This window comes from Chlamydotis macqueenii, chromosome 21 (assembly GCF_036417535.1).
Source record: "Chlamydotis macqueenii isolate bChlMac1 chromosome 21, bChlMac1.mat, whole genome shotgun sequence".
NCBI lineage: Eukaryota > Metazoa > Chordata > Aves > Otidiformes > Otididae > Chlamydotis > Chlamydotis macqueenii.
In genome coordinates, this window is record NC_141576.1 from 804,941 (window position 1) to 817,540 (window position 12,600).

General features: G+C 45.4%; 1 protein-coding gene across 1 annotated transcript in view; it reads right to left on the bottom strand.

The window, feature by feature from the left end:
- CAMTA1 (calmodulin binding transcription activator 1) overlaps positions 1 to 12,600 on the bottom strand; it is a 289,818-nt gene that overhangs the window by 253,263 nt on the left and 23,955 nt on the right. The window contains exon 4 of the mRNA XM_086764761.1: positions 9,233 to 9,351. Within this exon, the coding sequence (XP_086620887.1) occupies positions 9,233 to 9,351 (119 nt within the window). The remainder of the gene's footprint in view (positions 1 to 9,232; positions 9,352 to 12,600) is intronic.

Consider the following 12,600-nt stretch of genomic DNA (forward strand, 5'->3'; position numbering starts at 1 on the left):
CACCAAAATTAAAAATGAAATGAAATTAAAAAATGAAATGGTTACCAAAGTAATGCAGGTCAAGGGATCAAAGGTGAAGGGTCACACATTATTAAAAAGAAATCCAAAAGGACGTCTGCATCAAGATCTCTGCAAAACAAAGGAGCTTCAGTGAGTAAAACTAGTACCTTCCATGGAATCACATCAAAGCTCTCGCAATTCCCACACAGCACCCGGCAGTGCCCTCCGGTCCTGCTCCCACCTGGGCACGCCGAGGCACGCGGTGCCTGCTGCCGCGGACCCTCCTGCGGCCGCGGCCGCGACCACCCTGCCTATGCAGATCCGCTCCTACTTCTAACAGCTTTTAAAAAGTTTTATAATTATTTTTAAACCTCCCTGTAGAATGGCTTCTACAAGTCTTTGCATTTTTATATTGGTGCACTGGTTTCTCACTAAACAAAACATGTTTTCAGAGCTGAGGATAAAAAGCAGCCTGGCCCCAGCGCTGGAGCTGCAATGCACAGAGCGCAGTCCCGCTACAGCGCTGACTGCTCACCCTGGCTCGGGTGAGCCTGGCTCGGGAGACTACGCTTAGGAAAAACAGAAATGGCTGTTCGTACAATTTTCAGATTGTCTGTTTTCAGGGTATCACACGCTCTTTTTCAAGAGTTTGTTTTGTTCATTGTAACCGTGGAAATAGAGCAATTATTGACACACGCACACTGAACTCCTCACATCATAACCTGCCAGTTTAATGCTACAATAAAACGTAATTCAGATGTGGTTACCACGACAAAGGCCTCTCCTCCTGGAATTCCAATTACACAGAAGGTATAAAAAAAAAAAAAAAACCTTTGGTACCCACTTCCAAGCAAGATGCAGCCAATTATCTCTACTAAATTTATGCAGAGAGCATAATATTTACATGAGACAACTTCAGGAGAAAGACACCCACCAAGGGCAGTACACCACTTTCACTTCCGAGCCCCTCCCCTGCCTGGCAAGGCCTTCGTCTGGACCAAAACAGCTTCCTGCGGGAAGCCAAGAAACAAACCCACCCCGCAGAACCGTGTCTTCGTAAAGCCAAGAAGCCACCAATGACAGAAGATCGCCATATCCAAAGTTGAAGTGTAGTGCTATGATCTGATTTGCCTGCACGTTTTTCCAGAAGACACACTGCTTTCTGCATCGCTCCTGCTTGATGCGTTATCGCAGCCAAGAGCCCACCACAGAACGCAGGACAGTCTGTATTTTTAACGCCCCCCTCAGCAGCAGCACCTGGCAAACTCTCCTGCTAAAGTTACTGCCGCATGCTGGAGTTAAAACTAAGTTCTTGCCATTATTTCCAGCATTTATCAATTCAAGTTTTTGTGAACTGAACCAAAAAGTCAGCTTTTCCGCTGCTATGTCACCCGTGTGCTGAGCCTGGGCCCTTCAATCACCATTTCCATACAGGTTTGTAAGACGACCTTGGAAACCAAGTGACTTAGAAGCAACTGGACAACAAAGGCGCCTTTGCAGTGACTCGGCAGCTAACGAAGTCCGGAAGGTATTAACGGGAACTACACGATCAGGAAACCCCATACCTCAGGAATTCCTCAAAGGTGAGAGACGGGGAGGTGGACACGGCTGCCCCGCTGCGGGCCCGTGCCATGGGAGCAGCAGCCCCCAGCACGAGCCTGAGGACCCTGCCCAACTTCTCAGGTAATACAAAGTTTGCACAAAGATGAGATTTAACCAACAGCAAGTGCATTTGCCCACGGGATGGCAACCGGCTGGAGTTAAGCGCGCGGCAGACCCGCCAAGCCCAACGCCTAACCAGCACGTTGACAGCTCCAGCCTGCTGTCTACGGCCAGCAGATTGCTCCCTGCTCCTGTTTTTACGATCCACAGCCATGTCTGTAAACAACAATTCCAAAGGGGGGACACAGACACTTTTTTTTTAAAAAATTTGTCCCCTATTGCAACAGATTTCTCCACTCTTCCCCCAGGTACACTCTGTTCCCCTCAATGATCACTTTTGTAGCAAACAAATTGGTTTCACTCTCAGACCTTTTTCTAAAGTACTACCCTGCATAAAATCTTTGCTTTTACTGGCACTAATTTTTCCTTCATATCTAGTTTTTCATCTAAATCCCCTGATTTTTCTTTTCAAAACGAAACAGTCACCCTTGGAAGTAGCAAACACGAGACAGAAGACAGGATTTCAATCACTTACAAAATGTAATATCCTCGGTTTCCATTCATTTGACAAGTGAACCAATTCATTTGTGTTTGTATATGCCAGTCCCTGCACAGATACACCGAAATTGACTTTGTAAATTGACTTTGTTGTAACATTTTCCTTGTAAAAAGCAGCACAAAGTATAACTCGCATGACATACCAGCGAGACACCCAAATACGCGATGCAGTGCTACCTGCCACTGCTGCTGGTGTTCCCGTAGATAAGCAGCTAAACAGTAATTAAATTAACGCACTCTGGCGATTCCCCCACGTTTGAGGGGTTCACATAACTGCAACTCCAACTTTTTATTCCCCCTGCAGTGGAGTCCACATTCTCTTTTGATACCACGTACCGTTAAAATGGATGGGCCTCACAAACGATGCAGGTCAGGAAAAGCGCACCATTTTAAAGAGCTGGAGGAAATAACGTTCCACCTTGTTTTCCTGCATTCCCAGAGCAATCTACGATAACTTTTTTCCAAATCGTGTTAAGCATATGATAGATAAAGGATTCAGAGTCCACTCTTACAGAGAAGAGTGCACATCTGGACACGCGTTTATTGCGGCCAAACTATTATCTGCACGACACGCTTTTTGCAGAGGGACCTGGAGGTGCCTGGTGCCGCAAAAAAACAGAGTCCCTTCCATCTGAAATAGCCACCGAGGATTGCTGGGAGGTTGTCCTTGTACGCAAGAGCTGTTCTCGTCTGCCGTCACCCGGTGCAGCACACAAACCCGTACCTGCGCTTCCCGAAGCCACAAACACAAGCAGCTGCAGCTCCACATGCAGGAGCAGGAGGGCACTCACCGTCACGCCTGTACGTGAGCGCTCAAAAGCAAACTGGACCGATTCCACTCCAAACTAATTGACAGAAAGTTTCACAATTTGTAAAGACAGTTAGACATATTTTGATAGGTTACTAATGTCAAAAAGCTAGTGAGCCAAATACCATCAGCATTTTGCACTTCGTGTCTAATATGCTAAAACTAATTATGAAGTCATTTTTTTTCTTTAGCTATCATTAAGTGTAAAAAAGTTAATTTAATTCATTCTGTTGAATTCACTTGGAAAAAAAAGCCAGGAGGGCAGTGCATTATCCAAAACAACACATTTCACCTGTTTGCGGTGCTTTACAGGATTCAGTCTGGTCCCAGGACTCCGACACACAAACTGCACAGAACTGCAGATTCAGCCATTTTTAAAGACTCATCCTTACACAGTTACAACACTGGCCCTACCATTACCAAAAGGGAAGGGAAAAAGTTAAGATTTTCCTAAGAGGAAGATGAGGAACCTCTCTCTATGACAGCATGAACAGCATAGCAGGTATTCCTGCTTTTGTTTAACGTTGCCAGGAACAGTAACCTTTCAATTCTGCTAAATCACCGAGCCTGCTCACAACATTTACTAATTATGTAAACATGACTGAGAAACTGCAAAAGCAAAGCCAGTAGCAGATTTTCTGCTTTGTACATTAAGCAAAGCACAGAATTTCATTAATTTCACAAAAATAAACCCATAATGAAGTGCTTCTGTTAAAGAGAAATTTCCGTCTCGTTCACCGATCAGCCGCAAATCAATCACACACGCAGCAAGAAAAGCCGCCCACACGTGCTAGACAGCACCAGTCAGGTGTACAAACAGCTTACTCCTGACTCTGCTCCTGTCGGGGTGTAAACGTTACTGCCTTCTGATTGCGCTTTCAGAGCTGTTTCCTCTCCTTGAAAGAAAGTGGGTTTTCTTACATTTCTGTTCTTGGCCGAGAGGATGGACGCGCTTTGGAGAGCACCAAGGGCTGGCAGAGCAAGCACCCAACTAGCTAGTGACAAACTCAGGGGCACACGCCTCTCCCAGCTGCAACAGCTAGCAGAAGACTACCACCACTGAAACAAGGGACACGGATCAACACTGATGTTCTGGATTTTACAGAAGCCCTGGCTGTTCCGGCACTCGCCAAACATTCTGCCCTCTGCTAGGCACTTCCTTTCATTCACAAAGCCTGCCCTTAACTTGTTTCAGCCCCCAACTCAGCACAAACCTAGAGGCAACCCCACGTGCCAGACCAACGGTGGCAGGAGGAGACGCTACGCAGGAAGCGTGCACAAGCCAGACTGCAACTGCTTCCCTGCTACTCCTCCAGCTCAGGATCATCAGGCACAACAAAATTTCTGATAATAGCATTTGCAAATACCACCATAATCTTTTATACTCCATGATCACGTGGGCAGCAGGCAATTAGTCACAATTAAATATTCTCATTGCTCTTGAGAGATCACAGAGCTGATGCAGACCATGAGGACATTCCAGGTTTCTAAGTGCTCTGCCACCGCAGAGCTCTCACGACAATGGTCAGCCTCTGGCTTCAGGAAACTGTGCTTAAACAAAACACAACTGAATTAACTTGAGCTTAATGGAAAACATTAAACAAAATACACTGAATAAGTTTACAGTCCTTAGGAAACCATAATGAGCACTGTTGCTTCTCCAGAGAGTTTTGCCACCGTGATGGCATATCGCAGAGGGGAAGTCCTGACCCGGACGGACACCCCTTCCTCATTCTGCCTGGTGATGACAAGAGCTGATGCCATACGCTCGCTCAGCCCCAGGAATTCCTAACACATTACGCTGCTTTGGTAAATAGGGTATGAACTGGTCCAGTAACACCGCAAAGGGTTACAATACACCCTCCTGTCCAGGGCAGCCCTAAAACAAACCGGCGTTTTAAGTTTGCAGACACAAGAGCCAATCCTAAAGGCACAGCAGTAGCGTGTCGCACTGCTCCATCTTTACCTGGAGTGGCATTTTGATGAGCAAACTTGTGATGACAGGAGCTGTGCTGGTCACTGGCTGTCTGACACTTGTCTGCCGGGGGGCTGAGGGGGAACTGGCGTAGCAGGTGGCAGAGGACCAACGGCTTTCACCTACTCCTTGCTAGCGTTTCATAGCATAATAGCCAGCCCAAACGCTCGAGACTCACTTCCCAGAAGAGTCTGTGTCCCTTACGTCCCTCAGGCAATTCTCCAAACCTTCAAGATCTTCTCTGCGCTTCAGAGAAAAGATGGGAAATAACTGTATGTCAGCGGAAGTGGAGAATGTCACCGTGGTGCAAGCAAGCAAATATGCAAGACCACATCAGAGATGTCAGCGAGCACGCGACTCAAAGTCCCCACGGCAGCACTGTCAAAGAATTTCTTCCTATGCTAAATAATGCTCAAACACAGTTTTGTAACTGCACTTATTTGCACACTACCAAGCAATATTTAAGCCTGAAATTTGTAAAAAGTTGATGCTAGACACCACATTGGAAAATGGGGCATTTCTGCCTTGCCCCTCAAGAAAAGCCTAAGCACACAAAGCAATTACTACTGTGGGTTTTTTTTTTTTACCGTGGAAAATCTAGGCTTCTCCCAACAGAGAATGTAAATATAGAATACTGTCAGAAACAAAAGCCCTAGGTAGCTTTTTACATTTCTGATGTTTAACTGGTTTTTCTTTCTGGTACTGTGTCATTAAGTGTTTACAGGGATGATTAATGACCGCGGCTGCCAGCTCCATTAATGAAAGGCATCTCTGCTCAAAGCTGCAATCCCGCTTTTGGCAAGCGCCGTGCAGAGACAAGGTTACTCTGACGCCCCTGCGCCCACCTGCACCGCGCAGAGCGCAGCAGCCTGGGAAGCTCCTGGTCCCCAGTTAACCTGGTCACTTGACAGAAAGACACAGGATGCGTTTCCTGCAGACGATGTCTCTCACTGCCAGAAGGGAGGCAGCGACCTCTGCCACCTCTGTTCGGGGCCGAGGCACAAGGGGAGCGCCGACAGTCACAGGCAAAGCATGAGCTCAGCCCAGCGCCTGGAGGGACCCGCAGACGCCTGCTCTGCACGGCGGCACTTTGGGAGCATCGGCCCCGCTCCCCGTGGAAGGGACCCAAGACCCAGCACTCCCAAGATCCGTGTCCAGGGTGCACCACAAGCACACCAAGCACACTACAAGCAGCACCATGCTATGGGAAGTCTTTACTCCATCTGCTCTCTAAAACCAGAACCAGATCTGTATTACATAAACACTAGAACGGTTCAAAATGAACGACAACCAAAACCCAAGAGCAAGAACTCCCTCGCACGCACAGAGCGTTGCAGAATTTTCTGGCAATTAACTGATATGTCCTAATGTGAGAAACCGTATGAAAATTCCCTTTCTATCCTCCCCCGGAGCAAGAGAAATGAGCACACACACACGTTCACAGGCACCTCAAAAATGTAAAACTGTAATTAAATTGCTTGGCTAAACTTACGATTTTGTATTGCTGGTTAAAAAAAACTGACTTAGAAGGAACACTTCCTTCACTAGGAAATATAAAACCATTATAAACTTGATTTAAGATGAGATGACATCTTGATATGGAAATATATTTCCATCAAACATTTCAGTTAAATCTGCACGATCTGACAGAAAGCAAACATCTCGATAACGTGTTCTAAGCATTTTTAAATGCTCCATTTCTCGTTGCTCATAGCATTATTTTACTAAGTGTAAAGTCAACCACCACAACCTGTTCAGCTCTCAAAGGATATTGTTTCTTCCATCCCAGTTACCCAATCCAGAGCAACATATGACCATTATCCTCAATCTGCAGATGAAAGCGCTTAGAAAAAGTTATTTGCGGCGTTCCCATGGCTATGCCCTGGTAGAGGAAAGAACAAACCCCAGCTGCTCCCTGACCTCCGCCTTCAGCGTCAGCAGCGTCTCGTTTGCAGATGCAAGGGACTCATCAGCAGAGCGAGCCTACACGCCAGCGCACAACATGCGCCCTTTATGCTGCCTACCAGCCCCAGAAGCTGAAAATACATTTGCACTTTATTTCAAGGTATGTTTCATTATACCCTAAGAAAAATCCAAGTTTGATAACAGTGAACAGAATTCAACTTCCAGGTTAGGGGCAGAGAGGGAAAGAAAATCTGTAAGCTAAGCTTCCTCCTCCCCCGTAATTAACACAAATTTTCCAAGATTTCATCCAGGTATAAGATTCTGCCTTTTTCTTTTTCTCTCAGCTAAGGAGGCCAAAAATCTCTGGCCACAAGAAAAGCATTTCCTTTTAAACAATGCAGTAGGGAAACTACAACCAACACAGCCCATACGCCGGCAGAGACAGCACCGGTAACAACGCACGTACAGAACCAGCTCCCCATCCCTGCTACATGGCAGCCAGGGACAGATTCTGGAGGAAAGAGATACAAATGAGTGTGACAAACTTGACATTCAAAAGGACAGAAGTGGGTTGGTTTTGGTTTTTAACACACCAGCTGATGATTTGTGATTATTAGCAAACAATCCGTCCGGAACTCAGGTATGAGACCAACCCACCCCAGCAACACGCTAGCGAGCATGACCAGAACCGCTCACTGTCCCCCTCTCCAGAATGCTGACAGCTCCTTCAGAAGGAAGGCTACGCTTCTGAATCTGTCTTCTAGCCTAACACACCTCGCAAGCACGTACACTCTCCCATTCGCATCATGCTTATGAATAGCAAACACGTCCAGCCGTATGCGCCACATTCTGTACCCTGGGAGGCTGCACGCACCAAACGCTGCTCAAGAAGAAAAGTGAAAGCCTGTGCGTGTAAATGCACACACCAGACTCTAAACTGGGGACAAGAGAAACACTACAGGAAAGTGACCAATCCGGGGCTGCTTCCAGTGACAAGCAGCGGCATTGTTCTGCCACAAACTTGTCCAGAGGGTTTTTTTCCTTAACCGTCTTTGTCAAAACATCTTGTAGAGCCACCAGAACAGCTATTACTCCGTGCCCCATTCCCATCAGTATCAACGCTACCACAGAATAAATTGCAACCCACGTTTTCTGAAATGTACAGTTCAATTCAAATAACCCAACACAAAAACATCTACACAGAAGAGTCAATGCCAGCAACCTCCCAAAAGACCCGATTAATTCTGTCGCAGTACTTGGTACGTTAAAAATAGATACTTGAGTTTAACTTCCAGACAAAAGAAGGAGGGAGGGTGAAGGACTCCCACTTTGAAAAATACACACGACGTGATCCATATTTGAGATTCTGCGCTCTGCAAGCATCCACATGGACTGATCCATGTTTGATTCTGTGCTCAGCTTGCCACTTGCACTCGTTAAACTCCCGAGGACAGTTTTTGTAAACATGTGTAGATGTTACACATGATTGATTAGAGGGACAAGAACAGTTAGCTTGCGACAGGAGGCACCAACTGGAGTTTACAGTAATTTCTCAAAGGGACTGCTTCTATCATTAAATGATTCCCACAAATACGGCAAAGGCACTGTAAGACAGCGCTACTAAAAACTAAAACTATACTGTTGGTGCTGCTGTGCAGCTTCCAGCCTTGCTGCCCAGCAGGAATAAAGGCAAGGGATCGTAGACCTATTTGGATTGTTCTTCAGCTTCACTTTGGACCACCAGACACCAGCATTTTAAATACTTCTGTTTCATTCCAACAAACCCAACCATGATGCGTTAGCAGGAAATACACAAAGCGGCACATTCAGAGCAACTGGATTCCAGTATAAAAGGCCCGAATCTTTGCGTCCCCTGTTCTTAACAGGATTTCTGAGAGAAGTAAGCTAGTTATTTCTCAGGACCCTGTTTGACAGGGAAGAACATGCACTGTTTTTTTTTTTTTTTCGGAAGACCTTACGTATAGTAAGATAACATTTTATTGAACATGGTACCAAAACATCTATTAGATTTTAAACAATTTTGAAACATGTCAGTAAGGTGACACAAGATTTGACTCTTTGAGACAAGTGATACATACACACGTGAGCAACAGACTCCTGCTCTACCAGCAGTCAGCATCCACACTTGCCTTCAAGTCTAGTTTAAAGCTCACTTTCACCATGTAGCAGGATTTTCATTATTTAAACAACAGGCTCAGATCCAGGGAATTCATATTCTGTAACTTACATGGCATGCTCTCAAAAAATAATCCATAAGCATCAAGTAAGCTGGTATGTTACACGTAAGTAAGAGATTTAACTACCTCATTAGTGTTCCAGCGGTGCCTCTCTTTCGGTAAACTTGAACATTTTGGTAGACATTCAAGCAGCTTCTTCGGTAAAAAGATTTTTACATGACTGCCATTGCTGTTCCCATGATCATCTAGAAAGAAGAGGAGACGTGATTTATACACAGGAGATGGGTGCTTTCCACTAGGAGACCCTAGGTACAACAAGACTCGGAAACCCCTCGGTTCACTTGTCAAAGAGCAGGCAACTTATCATTGCAAAGAAGAATATGGCTTTCTGTTGAAATTGCACCTTTATTTCAGAAATATAAATACAGTTCAGTTCCTTGCAGTTGCAAAGTTTGAGAAGAGCTTTGATGGATTTGTACACGAGGAGCCTCTGTGCGTGCTTACCTGTGCCTATTTTTGCTTATTATTTCCCTCAGTGACAAGTTTTACAAGCAATAGTGACAAAACATTATAGAAGCTGCAACCACAGTGGTATGAGCTGCCAGGAAAGTCGTAAATGAAGTTCACACTCAATAGGATTTGCAAGTAAATAAGCACAGAGTCCAGTACCTGCTATAATTTTGTCAACCTGCAGCAGAAATGCAACTCAAGGTCTATTAGTTCATTTAAAACTAAAATGCACTGTACCTGATTACAAACAGGTTACTTTTCCTTCCATGGACAGCTCAGGAAGTGAATGTAGTTCCTCAACATGAGAGTGAGGTAGAGGGATGGAAATCTTCCTACCTCACCATACCTGGGGGGTCTCAAAAGCAGAAATACTGAAGAATACAAAATTATTATTCTTTGTTGCTAAAATGTAGATGGTGCATCAATTCCCCTTAAAAAAACAAAGAGACCCCAAGAAACCCTAAGTCCAACACCAGCCTGCAGAAGTCCCAGAAGCATTAACTTGATTATGTCGGTCACCCCTCTAACACCACCAAAAGAATCAGAGCGTTCACGAACGGCATGTTTATGGACCAAATCAGTCCCACAGCGAAGAGAACGGGAGTAGCAGGATAAGACATCCCAGCTGCAGCACAGGAGTTTTACTGGCTCTCCTTCTAAAACCCCCCAGTCTCTGCCTTCTTCCACTATTCTCGCGCTTCACATGACAGATACTGGGCAGCAGTACACGAGAAGTGCACTTACTCACTGGTATTTCACCCTACAAAATTAATTTACAGTCATCTCCCATTTGGAAGTGGCCAGAAAAAGGATATTAAATTTTTCCTTTTACACATCTAATCATTTTATGTCATTAAACATAAGCCAGCATCATGACAGAACTCCTCTGCAATTGCACAATACAGAAATTTCCCATGACCTGCAGCAAACCAGAGAGAACCCGTTCCACAATCACTGTAGAAAGCACGTGAAGAGCGCAAACGAGCAGCGAGATACCCCCAGTATTTTTAAAGCTTGATTATACTCTTGGATGTGTCAAGTTCAACAACATACATGCTGTTAAATCAACCACTCGTGCAAGCCCAGCAGATGAGTTTACAAGATAAGCAGCGATGTGTATGATAAACGTGAGCTGCTCTATAATTTATGAGTCCTGTGCGCTGAGTTACGGGGAACTTTACTGTACGACTGCATTAGACTAAATCAACGGGGCTGCCAGCTTCGTACTTCTCCCTGGACAAATGAGCTGCCGGGCAGTATTGATCTTTGCTGACCTGATAAAGCAATCGGGAAGAAGGCGCTCTCAATGATTTCTTTGTGTACCATTCCAGGATTTCTAGAGTTAATTGAATATCTCAGACCATTACTCTACAGGGCTTTTTGGCCACATCTTTCTCCCAGTCAATGTTCTGCGCGTGTGACCATCACCTTTGTCGATTCCCACCACCCCTGGCCACTCAAAGCGTGACAAACACGCATGTTGTGACGCTTGGGGTTATCCACAGACACCAATTTGCTTGGGGCAAAGACCGGAGCTGGGCAGGGCCTCACTGTGACGGCCGCCCCACGCCGTTCCCACCTGTATTTTCGGATGCACCATCCCATTTAGCTGGTACCTGCTTAACGTTCCTTACATTAATTTTATACTGTTTTCATTTCTCGTTCAAAATATTGTGTTGCACTACATTCAATTCATTAAGACAGCAAAGTATTTTACAGCACACATTATTGCTTTTATCAGCCAAACTACATCCCCAGTTACATCTCATCAGCTTATTTTCCATGGGTACATTTTAATTGACGTTAATTGTATTACTTTCCTTTACCTCCGTATCAGTCAAGTCCTCTATCATTCACTCCATTATTTTGCAGGGCTGGCAGACCTCTAATTATTCAGCTCGTTTTATTAACTTTCCTCCACTGTCATCAATTGTAAGTATTATTAATCCAAAAAGTGCCTATGGATAACGGATCCCTTAAAAATGTTTTGGTAGAAGTTATCAGAACTTGCTGATTCTAAACGTTCCAACTCCAGTTGTTCGCATCTCATACTTTTGGGTCATTAGAGCGATGGAAGGTCATTTTCTTCACCCTGTAATGTGACTACAGTTCATGAATGCTTCCCTTTTCTGCCTTTAGCGACGACATTTCTTCATTCCAAAAAAATCCACAACATGGAAAACAACAACTGCCACCTGACCCGATCTGACAGGCTTTTTGTTCAAGAGTCCTCTGGCCCTGTGGTCAGAATGACACACAATAATCACGTTACGGGACCTGAATCCCAAATTCAGTGCCATCTAAAACACGTTTGACCTTGGAAAAGGACAAAGTTGACCAATCGGCTGCGACGACTGAGAACAAGGCAGCGCCTCACTGCAAACGATACACACACACTCACTTTAAAACTTGTTTCCGAATCGGCTGGAAGCATTCCTGACGGATTCCCAAACGGAGGAAAGTCTGTGCAGACGAAAGAGGGAAGCCAGGCACAGAAGAGGAGGGCTGCTCTCCCAGCTGCACTCACAGTGCTGGCACACCTTGGTCACCCCCGGGTCTCTGCTCAGTGACTCAGCTGCCCCCACGAAGCACCTGCCATCAGTAGATCCCCAAGCGCCACACAGAATCTGTCATCCCCACCTACAGAGTGGCTACCACGAGGTCGCACGCCTCCAAACAAACTACCGCTTTGCCACGCACGCCCCTCACAACTAATCACAATCCTTCCAACTGAAACACATACATCTTTAGGGAGGTGGAGAAAAAAAAAAACAAACAAAACAGTGATTGTCCTTTGGTTTGAATCAAATCTGTCACTTCTAGTCAACCTGACACACCTCCTCACCTACCAGAGTCTTCTGATAAAGTCAGAGGAATACGGCTCAAAGCTGCTCAGCACCCACACCCAACTCACAGAGCAGCCAGCACGCTCCAGAGGGAATATTTTACTTTTATTTAGAACTAAAATTCCCTCTGTAGTTAAA